The 27,362-nt window shown below is 45.2% G+C and overlaps 2 protein-coding genes across 4 annotated transcripts in view; one reads left to right on the top strand and one right to left on the bottom strand.

The window, feature by feature from the left end:
* DLEC1 (DLEC1 cilia and flagella associated protein) overlaps positions 1-19,946 on the bottom strand; it is a 53,849-nt gene extending 33,903 nt beyond the window's left edge. For 2 of the 3 annotated variants that reach the window (XM_028749620.2, XM_028749621.2), the window contains exons 1-13: positions 19,592-19,727; positions 17,949-18,089; positions 14,394-14,550; positions 13,030-13,140; positions 11,058-11,257; positions 8,748-8,971; positions 7,155-7,236; positions 6,198-6,285; positions 4,474-4,647; positions 3,913-4,049; positions 3,701-3,793; positions 2,461-2,551; positions 391-553 (exon numbers count right to left, since the gene is read on the bottom strand). In XM_028749620.2, coding sequence (XP_028605453.2) covers positions 391-553; positions 2,461-2,551; positions 3,701-3,793; positions 3,913-4,049; positions 4,474-4,647; positions 6,198-6,285; positions 7,155-7,236; positions 8,748-8,971; positions 11,058-11,257; positions 13,030-13,140; positions 14,394-14,550; positions 17,949-18,089; positions 19,592-19,654 — 1,724 coding nt within the window. In that variant the 5' untranslated portion in view covers positions 19,655-19,727. Of the gene's footprint in view, positions 1-390; positions 554-2,460; positions 2,552-3,700; positions 3,794-3,912; positions 4,050-4,473; positions 4,648-6,197; positions 6,286-7,154; positions 7,237-8,747; positions 8,972-11,057; positions 11,258-13,029; positions 13,141-14,393; positions 14,551-17,948; positions 18,090-19,591 lie in introns of all 3 variants that reach the window. The other variant, XM_028749623.2, reaches the window with a different exon arrangement.
* Positions 19,947-22,794: 2,848 nt separating this feature from the next.
* PLCD1 (phospholipase C delta 1) overlaps positions 22,795-27,362 on the top strand; it is a 71,211-nt gene continuing 66,643 nt past the window's right edge. Inside the window, exon 1 of the mRNA XM_028750701.2 lies at positions 22,795-23,198. Coding sequence (XP_028606534.2) covers positions 23,165-23,198 — 34 coding nt within the window. The 5' untranslated portion in view covers positions 22,795-23,164. The remainder of the gene's footprint in view (positions 23,199-27,362) is intronic.

The following is a 27,362-nucleotide window of genomic DNA, read 5'->3' as shown; positions in this document are numbered from 1 at the left end:
CACAAACCATAATTTACCTTCAAACCAGAATGAGAATTCCGAATCATGTGATTTTCTCCCTCAGTGTGTGTTTGGAGGTAAATTTTCCAAAACCACAGTTTACCCAATTCAGAGGTCACAACAAACCGTTGCTTGTTCAAACCAGGAAGTCAGGGACACAGTTGGAGCACAAGGGGTGGGGGACAAGATGGAACATATGAGTGCAATGTGTCGTCCCTTAGCAGCTAGCCCTATGGGAGGTGAACTAAACCTCTAAGAAACTTGTCGTTAAAGCGCTGTGTACGCAATAATTGTAATGTATTATCCTAAAATAAATATTGTTCAGTGCAAAGACAACTGGTTTCTGCCCAGAAAAATGCCCCCCCCATACAGTTTTAGCATCATACATACGTCAGATTTCTTAGAACCAGAGTTTTCTCTGCCTTAGATTTGGGATTCAAAGAACCAAAGCGCACAAGGTGTTTAGCTGTCACGTCGACAAGCTCGCCGGGCATAGGGCTGCTTTCTCCTCCAGTAACAGACAAAAGCTTCAGAGCTATCAGCTGCCCAAGTCCTGGAAACAAAAGTGAACGCAAACATCCTGCGGCAAATGCATCTGACTGAGCCTATGCCCTTCCAATGCGACTACCCAGTTGCATTATGGGTATAACACATGACCCCCATCAGACCGTAGGAAACTGCTGTAGTGTCTCTCCCAGAGAGAAGGAGCCTGTGGCTCTCCAGATGTGGTTGGACTCCAGCCCAAGCCAAATGGCCAATAATCAGGGTTGATGGGAGTTGTAGTCCAGCAACATCTGCAAAGTCATAGATTTCCCCCCTCCCACCCTAGTTGGCGGCAGCTCTCCCAAGTCTCAGAACGTGATCTGTTTTGAAAGCTACTGTGGGGTAGCAGCTAGAGCATCACACCAGGGACCTAGGAGACCAGGGTTCGAATGCCTACTTGGCCATGAAGCTCCCTGGGCAACCCGGGCCTGTCACTGTCTCTTAGCCTCATCTACCTCACAGGGTTATGGGGAGGAGGAAATGGGGAGGAGGGAAACTATGCATGCCACCTTGGGCAGAAAGACGGAACAGCTCTGTCGGTTAGAGCATGGTGCTGACAACACCAAGGCTGCAGGTTTGATCCCCATATGGGGAAGCTGCATATTCCTGCATTGCAGGGGATTGGACTAGAGTTCTCAACCTGTGGGTCCCCAGATGTTGTTGGACTACAACTCTCATCATTCCTAGCCAGCATGACCAGTGGTCAGGGATGATGGGAGTTGTAGTCCAACAACATCTGGGGACCCACAGGTTGAGAACCACTGGACTAGAGGATCCTCGGGGGCCCTTCCAACTCTATAAGAAATAAATGAACAGGCTCGCCATACGGAGGTGAGGCAAGATTTCAATGGACACCATCAGCGGAGTTCAAAGCCATTTCAGGAACAGGAATCCTCAGATTGGGCCATACGTATCTCAGCTGTTAGCTCGCTAATCTCCTGATTTAACAGAGACCCAGCCTGCTTTGGCAGCTGTTGGTTCTGATGGAACAGAGAAGGTTGTGATTCCAACAGAGCATCAAAGCTAGGAGCCTCAGAGGACAGCAACACAACTTCCTTGGGCTCGAGAGGCGCTGTGCAACAGGCTACCCGTCCACCAATAGCTCAGGGTCTGTATGCACATCTGGGGGGGATGGCTAGGAGGGCCATTTCCTGCCCTACCTCGAAACCCCAACCTCATCCCCGAAAAAGTGGTGCCTGTCTCCAGAGTCATGACAGATCAAGGTCTTTTGCCAGAGCTACCACCTGAGAATCTTGTTGGCAACAGCAAATGCTAAACTGCATTCACAGCACGTGCTATGCCATGGAGATACTGGATTTTCCAGGAGGCTTGATTTGCATTCAGGTGTCATCTAAGCTGACAACGGACCGCACAGCTGTCCTCCAACCACTGTGAATTAAGAGGACCCTCCAAGAGGACAATTAGGGATGGGCAAATCTGTCAATTTTCATTTCTCTTGCTCAGTTCTTCACTTTTCCACTTCAGTTTGTGAAATTTAATTTTTTAAAAAGTCCTAGTGAAAAATCACCAGTGCTTTAGTTTGACCGTTTCCTAACACACATTTTTCTATGCAATTTCACCCAATATAATGCATTTTGTATATTGCTTGCACTAATTATATGTATTTCCACACACACTTAACCTTAGTATATGTTGTTGTTTTTTTGCACACACTGCTTGCTTGGAGAACCACACTGCAAAATACAGAGAAAAGTGTGGTTTTGAAAAGGTTGGTTTCACAATTTCAGGCAGCGTGAATTAGGTAGATCCAGCTTTAGCTGAACACTGGATTGAATTTGACCCTCATTCCTAGTTAAGAGGTCCTGATGATGAGAGCTTGCCTGCACGGTCCCCAAATCCTGGCGCTAAACTCGTTTTCATTTGAATGCTAAAGATGCGAAGATGATAATGGCAAACCTGTCACTGTAAGGTCGTTGATTTGGCAATTGTCGCAAATGAGGATATACTTCACTGACACCACTTCGGGCACAGTGGGCATGAACACAACCTGCAAGAGAAGTTTCTGCATCGTGAAAAGAACAATGCTCCCGCAGGCTACGCTACAAATGGACATGAATGTTGTGCTAAGTTACAGCTTCATCATTGCCTTCCAAAAGAATCTTGGGAAGTGTTGCACAATGAGGGGACTGCTGATAATTCTCCAAAAGATCTCAATGATGTCTAAAACCTAAGAGAGTTCAAACACAGACCAGCAATCCACAGAGAACAAAATACAGTGGTACCTTGGTACTCGAACAGCTTGGCTCCTGAACAAATCGGCTCCTGAACGCCACAAACCTGGAAGTGAGTGTTCCAGTTTGCGAACATTTTTTTGGAAGCTGAACGTCCGACGTGGCTACTGCGGCTGCCAATTGAGTGCAGGAAGCTCCTGCAGCCAATCGGAAGCCACGCCTTGGTTTTTGAACCATTTCGGGAGTCGAACAGACTCCCGGAATGGATTAAGTTTGAGAACCAAGGTACCACTGTATAAAGCAACAAGCGGCAACAAACACCTCTTTTTAATGTTACATCTGTCTTCAAGCTCAGTGGAGAAGACAGATTCGCATCACAAGCAAAACACTGACTCTGATCGCCATATCATTCTAAATCTGTCCTCAGTGTCACAACAACCCAATCTTATGTATCAGAGGTAGTCCAAGTGGTAGTTTAGGTGAGGGACCACTATGCCCATCAGGCCCAGCAAGCAAGCCCATGGGAAAGGATGATTTATTTAGTTGGCATATTTGTTACCAGCCCATCGCTAAAGGTCCCAGGGCAGGTTACGGAACAGGAAAAACTATAAAACACAGCAATCACTGATACAATCACATGCAGAAAGCAAGCAATCATTGCAGAATCCCATGTCTGAAGTCTGCCTTTCTGTGTTTTCTGATCATCCCCAGTACTGGGGCTGGGAATCTGTCGCAGAGAAGGGAGCGCCAGTATTTGGGGGCCACCACAGAAAAGGTCACGAGAGGGAAGAAAACAACAGGGGCTGGAGTCCAGCAACATCTGGAGGGCATTATGTTGCCACCCCTGCTTTCACTTTTTCTCAAATGAATGAACCACCCACTGAATCCTGCTTCGGATTTCCTATTAACTATGCATCTATTTTGAGTGTATGCTTGAATTGTGAGCTAGAGCACCAACAACTGACCTCAATTAGAGTAGACTGGCCTGGAGCTAGCTCAAAAACGGCAGGTCGGATCCCGAACGGCTCTTGCTCCACGTAACCTAAAGTGGCAACGGCCTTCATAGAAGAAAAGAGAATGGTCACTGCATGGCTGTATGCTTTCTGTGCTGCAACCGAACGTTCCAGATGGGATTGAGGGCATGGCAGTGGGGGCGGGACTTCCTATTCTTACTTACCCGGAAGTGAGGAGGTGGCCAGATATGCTTTGGCATTATGCAGAACTTCCCAATGCTGGACCCTTCATTTTTGCACAGGAATTCTGTAAATTTCACTCCGCCCACAAGGCAAGGTCCGCAGTCCAAAATGTGAGGCACTATAGCAAAAGAAGAAAAGGGAGGGGGGGGGGAGCAAGAGCAGGAAAGGGGCTTTAAAAGAAAAAGCACTCTCAACCCAGGACAATACATTCTATTATGTCTAGAGGTAGTAGTTGGGGATAGGGGTTCACTGTGTTCTGCATTTGGCATGGTGTGAAATTCTTCTTCTTCTCCTCCTTCTCCATTAAATTTATATACCACCCTTCATCCGAGAATGGAGCTAGAAGGACCAATGGTCTAATTGGTCCAAGACACCTTTCTATGCTCCCAATTCCATTGTTTTCCAGCTTCCACTCCACAGCATCGGCTGCTGAGAAACGCGAGGCTGAACGAGATGGACCTATGACATCCTAAGAACGTCCCAGAAGCTCACATACTTTTCCCACAAATAGCCAGTCCTTTTTTTAAAAAAAGAAAACTCACACGTTAAGATGGGAGGTGGCCTTCGGCCTTCCAAAGGGACCAGCAGCGGGTAGGTTGTTTGCGACTCTACTAGTATGTAATCCTTGTAATCTGACAGGTATTCTGGAATAAACTGGACCACGTAGTAGCAACTCATTCCGGGGGCGACAAGTCCTCCTTCGCCTGGAAAGTGTCCTAGAGAAGGAGCACGGGCGTCCTTTGAAAAATTCGTTATCACAGATGCAACTGGTGCCGCAAGCAGGTTGCAAAAGAATTCTGCCCTGAGCACGTTGTTGCTGGTAATAAGATAGTGCCAGCAATGTGAAAAGGCAATTTTGAGAGTACTACAGGACAGGTTGCTGCCCCACTGAGCAACCAGTCTAAATTCACCGCAAATGAGAAACCAGGAGAGGAGCGATAAACAAAAAAGCTGAACAAATTGCATTTTGACCCACAGTGCTTTGGCCTCTCTGAATTGCTATCCTGTGCTCCTGCACTCACAATGCCTATTTCTAGGCCTCTCCATTTAAATTGTCGTTAATTCTATCATCCTCGCCCCTGGAGCATTCCAATCCAGGTCCTCCTCAGCTCCTGAACTGCCTGATTATACACGTTTATTGGAAATAACTGATTTCAATAGGTTTTCTCCTAGGTTTGCAACTTTAGGATTACACTTCCATCGTAAGATTTTCATAGGAATTTGGCAACCAGCACTGCCTTGGCACCTACATGCAGGTCCTGCTTTCTGAACGCTCCCAGGAAATTGTTTATTAGGCAAACATTTGCATAATGAGTTGGTGGTTTCCATTATTTCCAATGGGAGCATTTCTCATTCATAATTGCCTGTTCTCCCTCCCTCCCTGCCTGATTTCTGCTCAAAACTGCTGCAGCCACTCAGCAAAAACCAAACAAAGGAACAAGTGATTTTAAAAAGGCAATGGTAAAGGACCCCTGGACGGTTAAGTCCAGTCAAAGGCGACTATGGGGTTGCGACGCTCATCGTGCTTTCAGGCCGAGGGAGCCGGCATTTGTCCACAGTTAGTTTTCTGGGTCATGTGGCTAGCATGACTAAACAGCTACTGGCGCACAGAGGACCGTGACAAGTGCCAGAGCGCATGGAAATGCCGTTTACCTTCCCACCGGAGCAGTACCTATTTATCTACTCACACTGGCATGCTTTTGAACTGCTAGGTTGGCAGGAACTGGGACCGGGAAACAGGAGCTCACCCCGTCATGGGGATTCAAACTGCTGACCTTCTGATCAGCAAGCCCAAGAGGCTCAGTGGTTTAGACCACAGCGCCACCCACGTCCCACTAACAAGTGATTTCTCTGACTTTCCTCCATGCTTTTTGCCAGAAATGGCTGCAACCGACCAGCAAAACACAAACAAGTAAGGAAGTAGTGGGCAAACTCTGGTTGTTTGGATATCTGAATTAGCTATTCCTGTAGCGAAGTCTGGGTATAATTCTTTGTACTTGGATAACTGATATTTCTGATAATGAGCCTCTCAAAGTGGGACCTGGGTGCCCTGAGCTTGTCCAAATGACAGCCAAATTATGTCCGTGACTAATTTAAAATATGGGGATCAGCAGCATAACTCACGCAATATTTGCAATTCTCAGGACAAGTGTTTTCCTGTTCTTTCAGGAAATGAAGCAAATTTCTAGCCTTCAGGGGGCATTTTAAAAGTGCCAGTTTCCGCAGAAAAGCAACCAACAAGTAAACTTGCATCCCTGAACCTCACCCAGCCCAATGGAAAAGGCATCGGTAGCTGGAGGAATTATTCTAAGGCACTGAGACGTTGAAGTCATGTTCTGTAACTCTACGGTCATCTGCAAAGAGAGAAAGGTCAAAAAATATGGCAGCATATATACATCCTGTGAGGCATTTCTATAATAATAATAATAATAATAATAATAATAATAAATTTTATTTATATCCCGCCCTCCCCAGCCTTAGCCGGGCTCAGGGCGGCTAACAACAATAAAACAGTACAAAAGTACAACATAAACAACACTCTAAAATCATTACATTCTAAAATTAATTAATTCAAGCCACTGGCAGCCATTGGAAATGATGCTATTATTATTCCAGGCAATAAAATGAATAAATAATAGTAATTGTAACTGCCCCTGAAGGTTTTCCTAAACATGGTGGAACTGGGCATTATTCAATCAACAAAGAATTGTTCCCACTATTTCCAGAGTTTGGGCTGTAAGTGATGTTCCTGATATGGTAAAAACGGCATCACCCCCCGCACAAGACGCAAAGTATCAGCAGGTGTGGGGTAACCCAAAGGTTGCATAAGTTCATACACGCTTTAGAAAGAAAAAGATGAAGGGAGGAAGGACCAATCAACAATGCCATGACTACTAAGTGTGCTCATTTTCCACTCAATGTTGACTAACTGTTTCTGGAACTAACTGTTTCCTGGAGGAAAGGGTGAACAGAACAGAGTGGCTGGAATCCCAAACTCCACACTGCAACATTTTGTTGCAGGTTCCACATTTTATGAAATGTTTAATAGAAAATGGAAGCTTATTATTGAGGCTCCAACACACAAGAGTGGGAAGAGTTACATGCAGAGCCTTAAGAGGCAAAGGAAATAACAGAGACTGGGGATTGGGGGAGGGGGAGAGATAGAGATAATTAGCACTTTTGCAGAGCAAAACTCATGTCCTGCACAGCAAGAAGCTCTTACCTCATAAACCTGCCCAACTTCATAGTAAGAAAACACAACAGCCGGTGGGTTTGCTAGAAAGACGGGCACAGACTGGGAGTCGCTGAAATGAAATGAGACAATAAGAAAAACCAGGGAGTGATTACAGCCTGCACATAGCAGGTAAGAACAGTGGCGGCGCCAATTCCTTTTCTTTGAGAGGCATGGATCTGCAAAGTCCTTTCCATCACACCCAGAACAGATGCCGGTTCGACAACAGCTGTATTCACTGTCCACGAAGGTGTTAAAAACTACAGCAAACTTTCTCCTTAGTTGGTTTGGGGGTGGGGGTCACCCTTGGTTCTGGTGCAGGTGAAATAAATGCAGGCACATGCAACTGTAGAAGCCTGGCTGAAAAGATTAAAGCCTGCTGCCACTACATGGAGACGGATTAAAGAAAAGAAAATACGAATTGACTCACCCTGTAGCTTGACCCATTGCAGCTAGGAACTACCGTATTTTTCGCACCATAGGGCGCACCGGACCATAGGGCGCACCCAGTTTTTTGGGGGGGAAATAAAGGGGGGGGGGAATTATTTCCCCCCCCAGGCGCAGGGCTGGGGCGGGGGAAGCTCGAGCTTCCCCCGACCCCATCCCCCAAACAGGCAGCTCTCTGCAAGCCGTGGGAGCGCTCCCACTGCTTGCGGAGAGGTCCGCGAAGCCTGGACACGCTGATCTCAGCGCGCGCAGGCTTAGGCATGCCGGCAACTCTCCGCAAGCCGTGGGAGCGCTCCAGCTGCTTGCAGAGAGGTCCGCGAAGCCTGGACGCACTGAGCTGAGCGAGCACAGGCTTCAGCATGCAGGCAAGTCTCTGCAAGCAGTGGGAGCCCAGTGCTGGGCTCCCGCTGCTTGCGGAGAGGTGTGCGAAGCCTGGAGAACGTGAGGGGTCAGTGCGCACCGACCCCTCTCACTCTCCAGGCTTCAGCGAAAGCCTGCATTCGCACCATAGGACGCACACACATTTCCCCTTCATTTTTGGAGGGGAAAAAGTGTGTCCTATGGTGCGAAAAATACGGTAGTTGGAGTCACAGAACTTTTTTTTTTAAAAAAAGTGGAGACTTGCACACACTGGCCAGTTTCAGTTTTGTCCTGAAATGTTTGTTTTGGGCTTCTCAGAAGTATGTAAAGGCAAGAAGCTCCAGCCCACAATGGCAACCACCTGAGAGGTGTCGGAACTGTGCTCTGGCACACTCCAGCTGACAAGAAGCACTGGCTAAGGCCCTTGACACATGGGCACAGATAAAATTCTACTGTATATAATGGAAGGCAAAGTAAAAGTGAGGCAGGCACACAAGTGTCATTTTCCGCAGCAGGCCTGTGTTGTGCGTCACATTCAGTTTGGCCCTCAACTGCAAACTCAGCCCTCAGAGCAAATGATTTATCCCCCAAGCCTCCACCTGCAACACAACGACGATAACATTACCTGACATTACCCGAACTGTTTAAGAGCTGTAGGGGGAATGAAGACGATGGCTTTGAATGCTTGAAAGGGTGATGTAAATGCTCAGTATAATTATCGCTGTTGGGAATGCTTTGATTTGTTTTTATCTGTTCTGAAAGGAAAAGCAGAGTTACCTTTCCACTGTGGTCCTTTTCTTTCCTGCGATCATTCGCTGCACCTTCTTCTGAGGCAAGATCAGGGACTTGCCGCCACAAAGAGAGTTAGGCGGGAAAAAGCGGGGGTTCTTCAGGAAGTTGTGGCGGTCCTCCAGCCTCTGGAGGTAAGCGCGGTCTTTTTGTCTTTGGGGTCGGGACATGTCATTCTTCCAAGATGATTTTTGCGAGGGACGATCCTTCTTCTGGCAGCAGGCGTGAGGGAAAAGAAAAAACCCGCTTTCAGATACACGTTTACGATGGATTCGCTCACATTCATTAAGACTGATCATAAACACCCCAAATCACAACATACCGTATTTTTTGCTCTATAAGACTCACTTTTTCCCTCCTAAAAAGAAAGGGGAAATGTGTGTGCGTCTTATGGAGCGAGTGCAGGCTGTGAAGCTATCCCAGAAGCCAGAACGGCAAGAAGGATTGCTGCTTTCACTGCGCAGCGATCCCTCTTGCTGTTCTGGCTTCTGAGATTCAGAATATTTTTTTTCTTGTTTTCCTCCTTCAAAAACTAGGTGCGTCTTGTGGTCTGGTGCGTCTTATAGAGTGAAAAATACAATATATGCTGACCTCATTTTGCAGAGGGAAGCACAGCATTCTCTGTCGGAAAGAGGAAGATCACTACTTTTGCTTTAGACGTTTACACCCAACAGAACAAGTCTCTGGTGCTCATGAATGCCAAGAAAGACATGGAAATGGAACGGACAGGAAGTTTCTGGTAAAAGCTGTAATCCTACGAGTACTCTTCAATCCATAGAACTGAACGGGACATATTGTGAAGACATGCATAGGATCAAGTTCCACAGTTTATAGTTGGGGTTGGGTAGGGGACGCGGGTGGCGCTGTGGGTTAAAGCCTCAGCGCCTAGGACTTGCCGACCGAAAGGTCGGCGGTTCGAATCCCCACGGCGGGATGCGCTCCCGCTGCTCGGTCCCAGCACCTGCCTCGAAAGCACCCCCGGGTGCAAGTAGATAAATAGGGACCGCTTACCAGCGGGAAGGTAAACGGCGTTTCCGTGTGCTGCGCTGGCTTGCCAGATGCAGCTTGTCACATTGGCCACATGACCCAGAAGTGTCTCCGGACAGCGCTGGCTCCCGGCCTCTAGAGTGAGATGAGCGCACAACCCTAGAGTCTGGCAAGACTGGCCCGTACGGGCAGGGGTACCTTTACCTTTACCTTTAGGGCTCGAGTGCAGCCGGTTGGCTCTTTGAATCCCAGAACCTCTTCTCCCTGACTGATCACTCCGGTTCTTATAAATCTTATAAACCTATTGCTTCTAAACATTCTATGTATATTCCATTATATGCATCAGTTCTACAATCCATTTAATCAGGGACCATTATTATTATTATTATTATTATTATTATTATTATTATTATTATTATTAAAAATTGTATACTGCAATGTATCCATATAGATACATATAGACAGTTCACAACCACTTAATATCCCAAATCAAAATGGAGGTTTTTTTTTTAAAGTAAACAACTGTTTAGATTATATAACTTATACACATATTTATCTAATTAGCAGAACTATGCCCCTTATGGTTACAGAATTTGCTTTTCCTGCTACAAATATCTGTTACACTTGCCATATTAAAAGAAAGAGACCCTTGTCCCACTGGCTACATACCTTTACTTCAGCTACAAAAGCTGAGGCCAGAGAAAATCTTGGCTGTGAGTCCTGGAAGACCTGCTCCTTGCCTTACAGGCCTTTTCCCACCTGGCCTGGGAGGGCGAGGCCAGGACTGACTCCAGCTGCAGAAGCTGAAGCTGCTGAACAGACACTTAGGCTGGGGTACTGTTTTAGGGGGGGTTTGTTGCAGGGGGGTTGTTGCAGTTATTGAGATTTTATTTCAGACCTTATTGTGATTTGTGTGGAAATTGTTTGAGTTTGGTTGTGTACTTTTTGATGTTTAATTTATTGTTCATGATTATTGTAATTATGTAATTTTTTCATGTTGTAAGCCGCCATGAGCACAGTTTCAACTATGAAAAGGCAGCATACAAATAAACTGATGTATACACAAAATTCAAATAAAACACTGCTCTTTCCTGTTGTTCTGAAACTAGATAGAAAACGGCAGGTGGAAACACTTTTAAAAGTCAAGGCAAATAAAGAAGAAACAAAGAGGACAGAAGGCACTCTGATAGGATGGAAGAATGGGGCTGTTTAAGGAGCCTTTAGTGGTGGGCGGGAGAGAGATACAAAAATGAGGGTGAGGCTTTCAGCTTGTCTACATGCGCAATAAGGCAATGAAATACATACACATACCTTAGAAAGTGTTTTCTTCAATTTCTCCGGAATAGCAGAAGGTGAAGACTCAAACGTAATGCTGGATAATGATACTTCTGGTAGATTTTCCAGAATCTTGTTAACACGCTGGCTTTCCCCAACTCCAGGAGAATTCGGTTTGTTAGAAATATGCTGCTTGAAGCTAAGTATCTCTTGCAAGTAGCCAGGTTCCGATGAATCTGCAATTAAAAGGGAAGGTCTGAAAGCACTGAAAAGAGACAGTGGTCTGGTCAACCCTTTTCTTGCAAATTCCACTGTGATTTGGAAGACCTTTCCAGGTGATGCCTCTTCATTTTTCACCACAAAGAGGGCTAGCTCAGGCTTGTAAAATGTGATTGCTCTCCAAATGGCCAGTTCTGGCTTTCTGCAGGGCAGCCAAGGAATATTGCATAGGAAATACTAAACTAGTACCCATGTACTATTTTGTGACCCTTTTTATTTTTTATTTTTTGGTTCTTCAGGCGGGGAGCTGAGTGCTCCCTTAAAAACCCCGAAAGTTTTAAAAGCAGCCAACACTACATTTGGAGCTTAGATACCTAAAAGGCCATCTTCAGTCATATGTACCTGCCCACAATATTTAGAGAGAGTCTTGATGTGTCAGATAGGGCCTTCTTGGTGGTGGCATCTAAGCCTCAGAACTATCTGTTGCAAACCTGATGTGTCTTTGTGTCTCTAGGCGGCAGCTGAAAACCATTATATCTAGATGTGCTTGTCAGCATGGTGTTCAGCCTGTTTATTATTACTGCAGCTGTTCATTCTTGGGCTTTTCATCTTAGACCACTCGCTGTTGTTTTAGAATGGTTATTACTTGCCTTGAGGGTCTAATTTCTGGATAAAAAGGCAGGGTATACTTTAATTAATAAATAAGGACACAGAGCATGCATTTCCCCCTCCCTTTGTCAGCATGCCCCATCAAGCACCTAGAAGGTTAAAAAATGCAAATAAAAATTTGAGCACATTCTTCTTAAGGGGAAAAAAGAGTTTTGAACCTGGCCATTTCTCTCCTCTCTGGCCCAAGATATACCCTGAGTGTAGATAACTATATAGATACGTTCAGATAGATATAGATAGGTTACAGCTAAAGCTTTGCAGCAAGGCGGCACCACTCAGGGTTGTGGGTTCAAGTCTCATATTGGGCAAAAGAATCTCAGGATCATGAATGGACAGAAGATTCCGCATTGCAGGGGGTTGGACTACTACATGACCCTCATGGTCTCTTCCAACTCTACAATTCTATTATCTTGCTCTCCATCACAGGCATAGAACAGCCTCTCTCCTCAAGGAAATTTGAAAACTCAATGAGTGGAGGTTGAGATTCCTAAGAATTCCTAAGAATTATCAACACCCTCAGCAAACCACAATTCCCAGGATTCTTTGGGCAACAGTAAAACAGCTATAAAATGGATATAAAGGTAAAGGTAAAGGTACCCCTGCCCGTACGGGCCAGTCTTGACAGACTCTAGGGTTGTGCGCCCATCTCACTTAAGAGGCCGGGGGCCAGCGCTGTCCAGAGACACTTCCGGGTCACATGGCCAGTGTGACAAAGCTGCATCTGGCGAGCCAGCACAGCACACGGAAACGCCGTTTACCTTCCCACCAGTAAGCGGTCCCTATTTATCTACTTGCACCCGGGGGTGCTTTCGAACTCCTAGGTTGGCAGGCGCTGGGACCGAGCAACGGGAGCGCACCCCGCCGCGGGGATTCGAACTGCCGACCTTTCGATCGGCAAGCCCTAGGTGCTGAGGCTTTTACCCACAGCGCCACCCGCATCCCTGAAATGGATATAGGTTAATATAATATAAGTTGAGAGGGGTAACGTCACACAGGTCACTCTGTGATGCTTGGAGGGAACAGGGAAGTACAAACAGAAATCTCAAACAGTGTAGTTATTTCATGTGATTCCTAAATCATATTCTTGGCAAGCTGTATTAGCCTCGCTTGGAAAGCTTACCTTTAGGTGCTCGGGAAATTATTTCTGGGTCCGTGATATAATCTTCAGGGCAGATTAAATTATGGTCTTTAAGAAGCTTGCTATCCACACACCATCTGAAGGTAGATCTCACTATGGCATGCACATTTAAAGAGAGGTTAATGTTAGAGAAAAGACAGGAGTCCATCAGACAGTTGTTTATCGTTTACAGTGACCATTTCAATATAACTCACACGAACACACACACACACACAAAGGACTATCAATCCAGGAAGACGTTAATACAGTGGTACCTCGCAAGACGAATGCCTCGCAAGACAAAAAACTCGCTAGACGAAAGGGTTTTTTGTTTTTTGAGCTGCTTCGCAAGACGATTTCCCCATGGGCTTGCTTCGCAAGACGGAAACGTCTTGCAAGTTTGTTTCCTTTTTCTTAACACCGTTAATACAGTTGCGACTTGACTTCGAGGAGCAACTCATAGAACGCGGTGTGGTAGCCTTTTTTGAGGTTTTTAAAGACTTTGGTATTTTTGAAGCTTTTCCAAAACTTTCCCGACACCGTGCTTCGCAATATGAAAAAAATCGCAAGACCACAAAACTCGCGGAACGAATTAATTTCGTCTTGCGAGGCACCACTGTATGTAAATATTCAGAAATGCAGATTGTTCAACACTTAAAATGCTAAAGCTCCCCATATCATTAACTTGAAAATCCCCTTAGCGCTATTTTGGGTCAAATAAGTAGTTTGTAATGCTGCAATCTAAATTTGTCTCAAATCCGTAACTTTGCTGAATTAAATTAACCCTTTCCCTGTGAACCAGAAGGAAGATTTTCCTTTTGCCTGTTGACATAAAATAGGAGGCTGCATAATGATTGATTTCATATTCTTATCTCACAGCACAAACTAAAACAGACACAACGAAAAATGCAATAAATACAAATATTAAAAAACAAGTAAGCAATCCTATTAAAAATAGCACCGAAAATACTTAAAACCACTGGAGGTTTTTAAGCAGAGGTTGAATGGCCATCTGTCATGAATGCTCTAGTTGAGATTCCTGCATTTCAGGGGGTTGGACTGGATGACCTCTGAGGTCCCTTCCAACTCTATGATTCTAAAAGCACACAACCCCTGACCCTTAGAAGTCCCTGCCACAACAGCCAGTTAATGGCCAAAGGCCTGCCAGAGACAAAAAAAATGTCTTTGCTTTCTGGAGAATGCAAAGCCAAGAAGGGTCCAGCCTAGCCTCCCAGGGAAGGGATTTCTATAACCGGAAACAGCCACCAAGAAGGCTTTCTCTTGTGCTCTCACCAGAGATGCCTGTGGAGGTGGCAGGACCAAGGCAAAGGCCTCCCCAGAAGATCTCAAACTGTCACTTCCCTCACCTGGTGGCATTTTAATATGAGAGTAGTTCTCTGGAACCTCCATTTGACATAAGTTCACAATCCTTTCCTCTTCCGCTGTGGCTCGGGCCCTTGCCTGAATGATGTGCCTTTCTAGCATGTCTGCTTCCGTCAGCCGGCCATTATATTCCTTGTGGACCTGAAGCGGCAACCAGATAATTGCTGATTTACTAATGTAAAGCAGCCTTCCTCTGCCCAGAGGCACTACAGATGTATTGGGCTACAGCTCCCGTCAACCTCAGCCAGCACAGCCTGATGGGAACTGTAGTCCAAAATGTTTGGAGAACTGCAGAAGGTGGGCATAAACCTTCAACAGGTTCCCAGAGGCATCTGTAAAGCAATCAAAGCATTTTTTTAAAAAAATTGTGCTCAATCGTAATTTGCCTTGATGGAGGCAATAGAGGCAAGCACCTGTTGTACAAAATTGGTGGCAGTGGGTGGATGGGAAGAGCTTTGCAATGTTCATGTAAGTCTGCGCCAACAGCCAATCTGAAGAAGAAAAGATTACTGAGTGTGTGCATGTGTAGAGGCTTGTTAAGTTATTTCTTCTTCTTTTTTAAATGAGGCTTGTTAAATTATGATCAAAGTGGAAAGAGGGAATCGCAAGACATTACTCTTTCATTACTAGCATTCAGGCCCTTTTCAATCAGGAAACAGACGGAGAGCAAACAGAAATAAGTGCTATGCACCAAACATTTAACCTGTGGGACTTATTGCCACAAGATGATCTCACAGCCACTAGCTTCAACAGCTTTTTAAAAGGGTTAATGGAGGATAGGTCCATGAAAGAACATGATAGGTATAGACTGTGAGGGGAATGAGACTTTATGCAGACAACTAGGCAGTGGCTTTTTCCGCCTGCCTTGCCCCACCCTCCAGCCCTAGCAGCCTTCAGAATGGAATTGCTGCCAAAAGCATTATTACGTGTGTCTTTTGATGAACTGAGGGGAAATTTAAGAGTCATGGGGGTGGAGTATATGTCTGTCTGTGTGTCTGTGTGTTCCACAGTGTTGCTAGGTTTGTTTTCAGTTGTTAGTTTGTTAATGATGTTAATACAGTAGTACCTCTGGTTACAAACTTAATTCATTCCAGAGGTCCGTTCTTAAGCTGAAACCATTCTTATCCTGAGGCGCGCTTTCACTCATGGGGCCTCAGCGTGCGATTTCTGTTTGCATCCCGGGGCAAAGTTCGCAACCAGGAGCAGCTACTTCTGGGTTAGTGGAGTTCGTAACCCGAAGCATGCGTAACCAGAGGCGTTTGTAAACGGAGATACCACTGTATTGTTTTTGTGGATTATGAGTGCTGTAACACTTTGTGGATGTGACTTTTGTCGTAGCTGCGCTGTTTAGCTTATTTTTTAAGCTGTTTTGTTAATAGTGTTTTATAGAAGGTGGTTGTTTTACTGGCGATTTGTTAATTACCGTATTTTTCGCTCTATAACACGCACCTGACCATAACACGCACATCGTTTTTAGAGGAGGAAAACAAGGCAAAAAACATTCTGAATGAAACAGTGGATGTATCATTTTTGTGCTTCATGCTGTGGCCACAGACATGTGATCTGATGGTGAATTTGGGGTAGCTCAATGCAAAGATCCTGAGGATCCATGTGGATCCATGCTTTTTAACCACATTTTTGCACCATTGCAGCCCCAGGCAACAGTGGGTGTGTGATTTTTGGGGGGCAGGCTGCTATGTGATCTGATGGTGAATTTGGGGTAGCTCAATGCAAAGATCCTGAGGATCCATGTGGATCCATGCTTTTTAACCACATTTTTGCACCATTGCAGCCCCAGGCAACAGTGGGTGTGTGATTTTTGGGGGGCAGGCTGCTATGTGATCTGATGGTGAATTTGGGGTGGCCCAATCCAAAGATCCTGAGGATCCATGTGGATCCATGCTTTTTAACCACGTTTTTGCACCATTGCAGCCCCAGGCAACAGTGGGTGTGTGATTTTAGGGGGGCAGGCTGCTATGTGATCTGATGGTGAATTTGGGGTGGCCCAATGCAAAGATCCTGAGGATCCATGTGGATCCATGCTTTGTAACTACATTTTAAGTGGGGAGTGAAGGAAAAACACAGAAGGGAAAAGGAGCATGAGAGGGGTGTGCAGAGAAGCAGCTGGCTAAGAATGCAGGAGAGGGATTTAACGGGAGGGAGGAAAGAAAGGCAAAAGTTTCCCCAAACCGAAGCCAGCTCTCTCTCTCCTGCATGTTTTCTGGCTGCCTGCGAGGAGCACGGAGAGGAATTAGAAGGAAAGACCTCTGCTTTCCCCTCTGCTTGTCTGGAGGGGAGGGGATTTGCCTGCTCTTTGTTCCGTTTGAGCAAACACAGCAATGAAACACAAGCGAGTGGGCAGTAAGACCCTGAGGCAGAATGCAGGAAAGCAGCAACTTCCTCTTTTCAGGTTTCCCTCTCCGACGCAACGCATGATTTGATTTTTGCTGATTTTTGTTCCTGCACTCCCCTAATCGGCTCCAGGGACCCCCCCCCCACATTCGCTCAATAACACGCACAGACATTTCCCCTTCCTTTTTAGGAGAAAAAATCTGAGTGTAATAGAGAGAAAAATACGGTATTCCTTATGATTTATGCTGTGATGTCCTAGTACATTGTCCTTTATTGTTTGTAAGCCTCTTCGTGGCATAGAAATTCAATAGATGAAATGAAAGGAATAGACTGAAGCTCCATTTCAAGAGGCAGTGAGTGCCCTTTGCTCAGAGCAAACTCAAATATGTACTATTTACAACCCTGGCATATGAGTTTCCTTCCAAGGTACTGAGTTTTTGCTGCCAGCTAAAGATCCATTCTGCCACCATAGCTCAGTGGCAAAGCATCTTTGCTTGCAGAATTCACTGGTTCAATCCCCGGCATCTCCAGCTAGGGCTGGGAAAGAGCCTTGCTTTGTGGCTGAGTGAGGCTTTTGTTTATCACTTTTATATCCAGCCTTCCTTCCAAGGAGTTCCAGTCGGAGTACATGATTCCCCTCCATTTTATCTTCACAAGATAAGGTAGGTCAGGTGTGATGAAAGTAATAAATAATATTGGTATATATATATATATATATATATATATATATATATGGACGCAGGTGGCACTGTGAGTTAAACCACAGAGCCTAGGACTTGCCAATCAGAAGGTCGGCGGTTCGAATCCCCGTGACGGGGTGAGCTCCTGTTGCTCGGTCCCTGCTCCTGCCAACCTAGCAATTCGAAAACACGTCAAAGTGCAAGTAGATAAATAGGTACCGCTCCGGCGGGAAGGTAAACGACGTTTCCGTGCACTGCTCTGGTTCACCAGAAGTGGCTTAGTCATGCTGGCCACATGACTCGGAAGCTGTACGCCGGCTCCCTCGGCCAATAAAGCGAGATGAGCGTCGCAACCCCAGAGTCGGTCACGAATGGACCTAATGGTCAGGGGCCCCTTTACCTTTATATATTTCTTCGACATACTTCCATTTTGAACAGGCACAAAACAACCCATTTTCCTGGTTCAAATCATAGCACTGAGTCTACAGGACTGAATGGAGAGATTACCTTTTGCAACTCTTTCACAAACTGCTCATGGTGGGAATTGTCTCCACCACGAGATTTGATCATATTTTCGACTGTGCTCGCTGATATGAACTCTGAAGTATACATATGTTTAAAGACACTTGCCAGCAGATGGGAAATGTCCTACAGAGAAAGAAAATGAAGATTTTTTTAAAAAGCTTTGGAGACTGGATGTGATTTTGAGAATATCTCAGAAGGGTCCCAGAGTGAGGAGGACTAGGCATTTAAATAAAATGTAACAAAAATGGGGAAATAATTACTAAAGACTTTATCTCATCACCATAATATCAGCTGACTCAGAAGAGGTTAACCCAAAGGCCAAACAATACCACAGTCTGCAATGATAACCTTGATAAATGGGATGTATAGCAAACTTCCATTAAAAGTTGAAATTCAGCTAAAAACAACTGTTTGGAGGGTCAATGTGGAATTTAAAAATTGCTGGATGGAATGAAAAAGTTTATTTAGGTACAGTATATGTTTAAACCATTTCATTTTATTTTATTTTTAAATCCAAAGCAGTGCACAAAATTTAAAAAACAACATGCAATACATAAAACAACATAAAGCTTCGTATCAAAATCTGCTGCAAACCAAACAGCTCCAAAAGTACTCTAACATTCTTTACTCTGGAAAGCAGGTGTCAGTAATGATTTTCAGATTGAATACATTTTTGTTTACACAAGGCTTTTCACCTGCAAATACACCAGAATAAAAAAGTACACGGGATAACCCTTCCCCGCCCTCAAAATTAAATCTCGGATGTGTTACGGAAGGAAAGGCACTCTGCACATCCTCAGAGAAGCTCTAGTCTGTGTATATGTGTGTGTGTGTCCAGGCACAACCTTTTAAACACATGCCTATGCAGGCGAGTAAACATGCATATAAGGAACGTTTTCCACTCCACCCTCAAAATCAATCAAATTTTGGATATGCTGTGGATAAGAGCGAGAAAGAAAGGCACTCTGCACGCGCTCAGAGAAGGAGTCGGAATTGCATGCGAAGCTCCCTTCAAAAACCAAACACCAGGAACTTCAGTAATAGCTGTAAGGTAGATATACGAAATTAGATATATTAAGAATAAGTTTAATTATGATAAAAGTGTGTCTTGGCAATAAGTATCATGAAATTGAAATATGGAATAGACGGGAAGTTGGGTCTTTAGTGTTTAGGCCAATATATGTTATATTGTTTAAGAAAATTATGTGTCTATAGTTATTCCTGTGTGTAATTTGGTCTTTGTGTTTTTTGTTCTTTTTTCTTGTTGTATCAATAAAAAATCTTAATAAAAAAACAAAAAAACCCCCAAACATCAGCGGCGCTGTGGATGAGAGCGAGAAAGAAAAGCGCTCTGCACATGCTCAGAGAAGCCTCTGCACACCTTTCCCTCCCATGCAAGCGCTCGCAGTCGAAACTTCCTCCCCGCCCTCAAAAAACCCAAACTCCTCAGATATGAGAATGAAGGGCTCTCTGCACATGCCCAGAGAAGCTCTAGCCTATGACGCGCGAGTTTTGTCGAAGGGGCTCGGAAGGGACCCCCGAGGGTCATCCAGCCGAGCCCCTCTGCAATGCGGAAACTTCTGACCCAACGAGGGGTCTCGAACCCACGACTCCGGGAGGCTCACCTGAGTCAGCTCCGAGGCCGGCCTGTGCCTGCCCATGGAGGGCTCGGGGCTCTGGCGAGCCATGGCGCCTCCCGCTGCCGCCGCCCGGCGAAGCTTCTCCCCGTTGCTAAGGGCCCGCTTCCCTCGGCCCTTAGCAACGGCGGCTTCCGGCCTCACTTCCGCCTCTGCCTCCTCCCCCTCCCACCCAGAGAGGGGCGTGGCCGAGCAGGCTCCCCAACGTTCTCTCGCGGAGTCCCCGTTTGTTCCTCTGCAGCGGGAGTGCCTCTGAGCATGGGCAGAGTGCCTTTCGTCTCCCCGCTGCACCGCCCTCCGCGGTTTTATCTTAAACGGTTCAGCCCAGCGCTTTCCAATGAGTACTCAGCCCGGATCTGATCTAGGGGGCTTCCTCCCCTAGGTGAATGTGCACGGGGCTGTGCGCTTTTTATTTTAATTTTAGGCTGAGGAGCAGAGGGTGGGTGGCGAGAAGGGAAAGAATTAGCCGCCCCTATGAGCCTTTCAGTGCACACAAGGAGGATATATAGTCCAAGAATTGGAAGGGAACCCTGAGGGTGGTCTAGTCCAACCCTTGCGACACAAGAATATCAACACACCTTTTGTAATCCTCATAGAACTCTAGCCCAATGGTTGCCATTAATTGGACTCTGAATTGATTTTAGAATGTATTTCAATTAAATGATTATGATTTTATGTAAACTGTGTTATTTTACTGTTGTTAGCCGCTCTGAGCCCGGTTTCAGCTGGGGAGGGCGGGATATAATTAATAATAATAATATTAATAATTATTATTATTGTTAACACTCAGTCCCACATTCAGTTTGAAACCATACCAGACCTTGCTTAGCTTTGCAAATCTGGTAGCAGTTATATGTATCGGTGTGTGTGTGTGTGTGTGTGTGTGTGTGTGTGAAATTTCATAAAATATATATACCACTTGATTGTAGGAAAAAACCCTCAGAGATCATGCCCTTTGTTTATTTTGATTTAATTTTAAATGCAAGTGCAAGGTCCTCAATCCAAAACAAATCTGATCCCTGTGCCTACTACTCTGAGCTGTTAAATGCCAGTTCCATCACTGAAATCATCCACAGAAGCTTCTTTGGTTGTACCCTAAGTTGGCATAGCTGATGTGACGGTCAACACAAAACTGAACTTTCAATGTCATGTCTTGTGGCATGCTCTCCCGATGGAAATCCAGCAGGCGTTTTTGTATTAATTTTTAAGTGTTTTTTTTAAAAAAACAAAAAACAACAACAAATGTTTGCTGGAAACCTTTCTGTGCCACCAGGCTTATGCAAACAATTAAAGAAAAGAAAAATCTGTTATGGTTGGCAGTGATCTGTAGCTTGTATTGTACGCACACATTGTACATTGCTTTGATATGTTTTAGGAAACAGTGCCATGCATTTTTTAAAAAATAAACAGTGCAATTGCAACATGGGCTGCCGCTGCAATTCAGGGGTCAGCAAACTTTTTCAGCACTGTCCCTCAGATCTTGGGGGGGGGGGCAGACAATATTTTTTGAGGGGAAATGAACAAATTCCTATGCCCCCAAAATAACCCAGAGATGCGTTTTAAATAAAAGGGCACATTCTGCTCATGTAAAAACATGCTGATTCCGGACCCGTGGGCCGGATTGAGAAGGCGATTGGGCTGGATCCGGCCCCGGGGCCTTAGTTTGCCTACCCATGCAATAAAGCATTGCTCATCACTCAGCAGCTGTGCAGCTGGAAATTCATGCCTCCACCTCCTCAGTTCCCTGTGCTTGCACATAGTGTTGCAGAGAATAAGATACAGTACTCAGGGGTCCCTAGAATCTGATTCCCTTGTTTGAGTAAGCTAGGACTTTACACTATCCAGCCAGTTATTTGGTTGTGGGCTTAATATAACAACAACCACCTTGCAATTTTACTATTGAAAAGCAATCGGTCCTGATTAATGCACAGACGCACCCACTAAACTGCTTTTTAATCATCCATTCCATTGGTCCAATAAAACCCAAGGGAGCACATTGTTTCGTCATCTCAAAGGAATGTCACTGTTCAGGATCCTGGGGGAAATTCCTCCCCAAAAGATGTTCCCTGCTGGGTGAACTTCCACACACCCTTCAAGAACAAGATTGGCAACATTTCTCTAATTGCAAAGAAAACTCTTAAATGTTGCAATTTTTCACTGGCTTTCTCTGCACAAAGAGGAAAACAAGGAGGGCGATGGGAGGGAGCTAACATAATGGCTTTGATGGATGGCTTGCGACATTATCCTATTCTGCCAACCTTTGGAATGTGGCCTGCCTTCTCGAATTCCCACCCTCTCTTCCATTGCAAATCTCCAAAATTACAAAGCTGAGATTCAGGATTATTTTTGTGTCCTTGTTTAGACACCCTCAAACCTTTGAAGTTTCAAGTCTCTAATCTGAGTGTGTTTCATGTCTATTTCTGAAGCTCTGGGTTTCTGTCTTCTTATTACTGGCAGGGCTCCTACAGTTTTTCTCAGCTGCATGGCAAAAATCTGCTTGCTGGTCAGTTTTTCTTTTTACCAGCTTGAAGATACAGTGAGGGAGAGATGTTGTACCTCTTTAGTAATTAAGAGCTAAGACAGCATTGATTTCAAGTCTGGTCTGGTACGGCTCAGCTGGAAATAGCACCCCGGGGTGTCAAACTATCTGAAGAGCAATTGTAATCAACATATTACACAAGTAGGACTACGAGAAGTTTTGGAAGGAGAAATATATGAAACATTACAAAGTAGATAAAGAATAGAGATATCAGTGACGAGATTTAAATGTAATAGGGGAAAGTAAGAAATTAGATTAGATTGGAAAATTTCCAGACAGGATTGATGGAAGTCAAAAAATTGTATAAGATGTAAAAGTACGTTTCATTATTGTTGAAAATGGTACGTTAAAAACCTAATAAAAATTTATATATATATATAGGAAATAGCACCCCGTGTCTTTCATAGGGAAGGGCGATCGACTATAGAACATCTTGGAATTGCTTGCTTGTCCAAAAAAGCAAGCGAGATAACAATTCTGTTACTGTTTTTAGAGTTTTCCACCCATGCATATAGTTTGGGACTCCGCCCCCCCCTCAGTTTGGGAACATTGCCCTTTGGCCCTCTTCTCTGCTGTGTCGCTCCTTTTTGTCCCTCCCTGCCCCATGGCCTTTAAATATCCCTGTCAACACTGAAAGGCCCAACTAGCAGAGACTTTCATTCCAGCTGCCAAATGACAGGGTTGTGATGAGCAATTGGGCGGAGGCCCGGTTTGCTTTCCCCTGCACAGCTGCCAGCAGAGACGTCAGTATCAGAGGAGGGCCTTCTTTGCCTGAAAAAGAGAGACACGCTGTTGTGGCCTGGACTCCTCCTTCGGAGAACCCTTCTCTGCGCTCTGAGAAACCTATGGTGCTGCAAAAAGAGTGAGTTGCTGGACAGAAGAGACGAGGAGCCTCTCACAAGCCTGTGCCTGGATTGCAGAATTATTTGCAGGAACCGGTCCGCTCGGCTTGCTCCCAACATCTGGGCAACCACATCTGCCGCAGCTGCAGAAGTGCCTTTTCCGGCGAACTTTCCTAGAGAATGGAGCACAACGGCAGCCCCTTGGCCTCTCATGGTGAGTCGAGACTTGCAGTGATTTATGGCAGGCGTGCGTACGGTTGAATGCTGCTGAGAAATGCTCCCTTGCCTCTGGCTTAAGGGCTTGCAAAGTCCCCATGCGCAGCCACGCTGAATTTTTGAGTCGGCCATTGCTAGTGCGGCACGCTCCAGATGTTTTGGACTGTCCACAACCAGCATGGCCGTTGTGGTCCAAAACACTTTTAAGGGCACCAGGTTGGCAAAGGCAGATCTGGGTGCGATGTTCTGCCCAGGCATCGCGCCACTTATTGATCAGTGTTTTTGCTGCGGGAAGAAAAATAGTTGATCCCAGCGGAATATTTTATTTGTTCCCGTTTGTGGCTCTGCTTTGGAGAAATATTTATTTAAGGATAGTAAAAGAGACCGCTCCAGCTGAAACTCTTTTAAACCAGCCACTTTTTAATTGCATTTTTGTCAAAGAAAAAGTAATTCTTTGTTACGGGATTGAAATACCATCTGATATTTCGTGAAGCTAGATTGCAGTTTGGTACACTGGCTCACGGCCATTCTTTTAGTCCCCAACTCTGTATAACCTCATTCATAGGGGAAGTGTTTTTATTCTTTGTGTACTCAACAGTATCTTGGCATGTAATGAATGGAGACCTAAAATTAGCACTAATACAGGTTCATTGTATCTGTTTCACCGAAACCTGAGAGCTGTTTGGGATTTGGACCATCGCAACTTTGCAAATGTTGGTTAATTGCTATTACTTTTTTTTAAAAAAGCAACTAATTGGAGAGTACAATTTCTGGGATAACACAATCAAAGCATTATTTACAAAGCCAAATCTGAAATTGCATTTTATGGATTGTAGGCAAATCTGTATTTGTTTGGAATGGGTAAGAACAGCACAATCAGTAGAGCACGAGACTCTTAATCTCAGGGTTGTGAGTTCGAGTCTCACATTAGGCAAAAGATTCCTGCATTGCAGGGGGTTGGACTAGATGACCCTTGTGGTCCCTTCGCACGCTACAATTCTGTGTTTCTATACGAAGTTGCCTTTTGTGGTCCTGCCTCCCCAGACACCGGGGGATGAATGTGGGACCTTCTGCATGCAGAGCAAATGTTCTGGCACTGAGCTACAGCCCTTCCCAAGACGTTCTCAGTGCTAAAGTGAAGTTTTTCATTTTGTGTTTTCAAAGTTTTGACTGGCAATGGCACCAATTGACAGCCAATATTAGTCTTACTCAGAGCAGGCTGAGTCCACGGAGTAGAAAAGGCTTCCATTAAGACTTGTTATTCACCATACTTGCTCTTGTTTTTCACTTCAGGTAAATTACTTTTGTTTTTACACCGCATGCTATTATGTCATCAGCGTGCATGGTATTTTACAAAGTACAAGAAAACAGGTTTTTTCCTTGAGGGCTAGGCAGGCTGAAATTCAGTAAAAGGAGGCGGGTAAAACATCTCCACTCAAGGCCAGTTCTTTGCAATTTTGTGCCGAAGCTCCAGAGCCATCTGTCCTCCACATAAAAAACAATGGATTTAAAACGAGTTAAGCCCAATGAAGACTAAATTAAAACTCTGCTATCTGGGAGCTCTGCGACTGGCTGGCTGCCTCAATACCATATTGACCAGAAGTCCAGTCTAAAATTAGAATGGGGACACTAAATATTTGTGTAGCATTCCACCCCTGAACTCTACGGCCTTTGCAAACACCAGCTTAAGCGATCCTTAAAACATTTCTGTAAGGTAGGCTTGTATAAGGTAGGCAGTCCTGTTTAGGGAAGTTTAAATATTTGATGTTTTATCGCTTTATTATTAATAATATTCTGTTGGGAGCTGCCCAGAGTGAGTGGGGAAACCCAGTCAGATGGGCTGGGTATAAATAATAATAATAATAATAATAATAATAATAATAATAATAATAATAGACTCCATTTTGCAACTGTGTTGTCTGAGGTTGGCAAAGTGGGGCTTCTCTGAAACCACTTGGGGAGTTTATGGGTGGTAGGATTTGAACTGGGGTCTTCTCCTGCCTCATATTCTTAGTCATTCTCCTAGCTCTCATAATGGTCCAGTACTACTGGGAAGTAAGTCCCATTTAGTTCCATGGGACTTACTCCCAGGGAAGCATGCATAGGATTGCAGCCTTAGTCTAATCATTCCTGCCTGCTGAATATATGAGGATGTAGTTATAAGTACAGTGGTACCTCGGGTTAAGTACTTAATTCGTTCCAGAGGTCCGTTCTTAACCTGAAACTGTTCTTAACCTGAAGCACCACTTTAGCTAATGGGGCCTCCCGCTGCCGCCGCGCTGCTGGAGCACGATTTCTGTTCTCATCCTGAAGCAAAGTTCTTAACCTGAAGCACCCTACAGCGGAGGCTGTAACCTGAAGCGTATGTAACCTGAAGTGTATGTAACCCGAGGTACCACTGTATGTAAAGAATTTGTACTGAAGGATTGAAAAGAAGTGATAGAAAATACACGCACCACCAAGCACATTATCAGATTCTTTCAACACACGAATGGAGGAGTGTTAGGTTGTTTCATTCTTAAATAGTTGCAAAAATGGAATTTGCTGTGTGCGGATTTTGCGGCTCTGAGTGAAATGATTCCCCCCCCCCCCAAGTTTCATACTGTGTAATAGCTGAAAAGGGACAGGAGACCCCACACGAAAGGGGCAGGAGGTTAAGTAAATAGATAAAGGGATATCTTTCATTGGGACAACCCACACAGGCTTCCAGATTCTGCAGAACTGTATGTCAAGCAACATCACTGTTAGAGACCTGTGAAGCTTGCAGGCCTCTCTCTCTCACACCAACACAGGCTGGTCCAATGAAAACTATCGTTATATATACATATGGTTTTTCAGCAGCGTGGAGATACGATCTTACAGCCGGAACCACCGAAGATGAAACTGTTCCGAAAATGAAGGTGTGTCTCCCCACCAACTTCCTTTCAATGTTTCCACTTCCTCCAGAGAGAGAGAGTAAAATAAGTTTGTTGCTTCTTTGAGAGTCCAGAAGGATGTCATAAGCAAATAAAAACAAACACACCCTTTAAAACCATCTAGAATAGACAATACTGACCTTGATGGAGCAATCAATGGTTTGATTCAGTAAACGTCATCTTCCTATGTTCCCAATTATGTACGCTTAAATGAATAAGTAACCGACGAGGGTGGCGCTGTGGGTAAAAGCCTCGGCGCCTAGGGCTTGCCGATCGAAAGGTCACCGGTTCGAATCCCCGCGGCGGGGTGCGCTCCCGTTGCTCGGTCCCAGCACCTGCCAACCTAGCAGTTCGAAAGCACCTCCGGGTGCAAGTAGATAAATAGGGACCGCTTACTGGCGGGAAGGTAAACAGCGTTTCCGTGTGCAGCTCTGGCTCGCCAGAGCAGCGATGTCACGCTGGCCACGTGACCCGGAAGTGTCTGCGGACAGCGCTGGCCCCCGGCCTCTTGAGTGAGATGGGTGCACAACCCTAGAGTTGGACACGACTGGCCCGTACGGGCAGGGGTACCTTTACCTTTTAAATGAATAAGTGCATAGTTTGTAATTAAATAATTTATTTTTTAAATTTTTTATTAAGGATCACTTGGTTGTTGTTTTTAAATGACTTCCTCAGTGAACTAGACTTCCCCCAGCTACAGCAACGGTGACGCTCCCACTGATATGGAAAGAACAGAGCAGGATGCACACACACAAAAAGCACAACACCACCAATAGCGTGGAAACTCTGATGCAATTCCGCTTTTAGCTGGGAGCATAAGAAGAATATAATTAGTAGGAGTCACTAATATTACCCTTTGTGTACACACATTTTAGGGTTGTACTGAGGTGTTCCATACCTGCTCAAATTAAGGTTACCAGATTTCTTAAAATGAATCCAGGGACACGTTCAATAAATAAATAAATACATGTTCGGGACGTTGATGCTGCAGCGATGGCGGTGGCAGAGGGGCGGCCGCCACTTTGACCTCAACCGCCACGTTTCCCCTTCCTCCGAGGTTTCTATCTCCTTTCTCCATGAGCCTGGGCAGCCCCTGAGGTGTTGGTTCTTTGGTGGTGGTGGTGGGGAAGCGGTGTGTGGTGGGTCAGGCATGGAAAGTGGAGAAGGAGGACTGGGTGGCAGCAGCAAGGCTCGGGCAGTGCAATGCCTCCCTTCCCATCGGAGCAGCTCCAATCCCATTCCTACTT

Source organism: Podarcis muralis, chromosome 12, assembly GCF_964188315.1.
Source record: "Podarcis muralis chromosome 12, rPodMur119.hap1.1, whole genome shotgun sequence".
Classification (NCBI taxonomy): Eukaryota; Metazoa; Chordata; class Lepidosauria; order Squamata; family Lacertidae; genus Podarcis; species Podarcis muralis.
The sequence above is the reverse complement of the archived record's forward strand: the minus strand, read 5'-3'. Positions and strand labels throughout refer to the sequence as shown.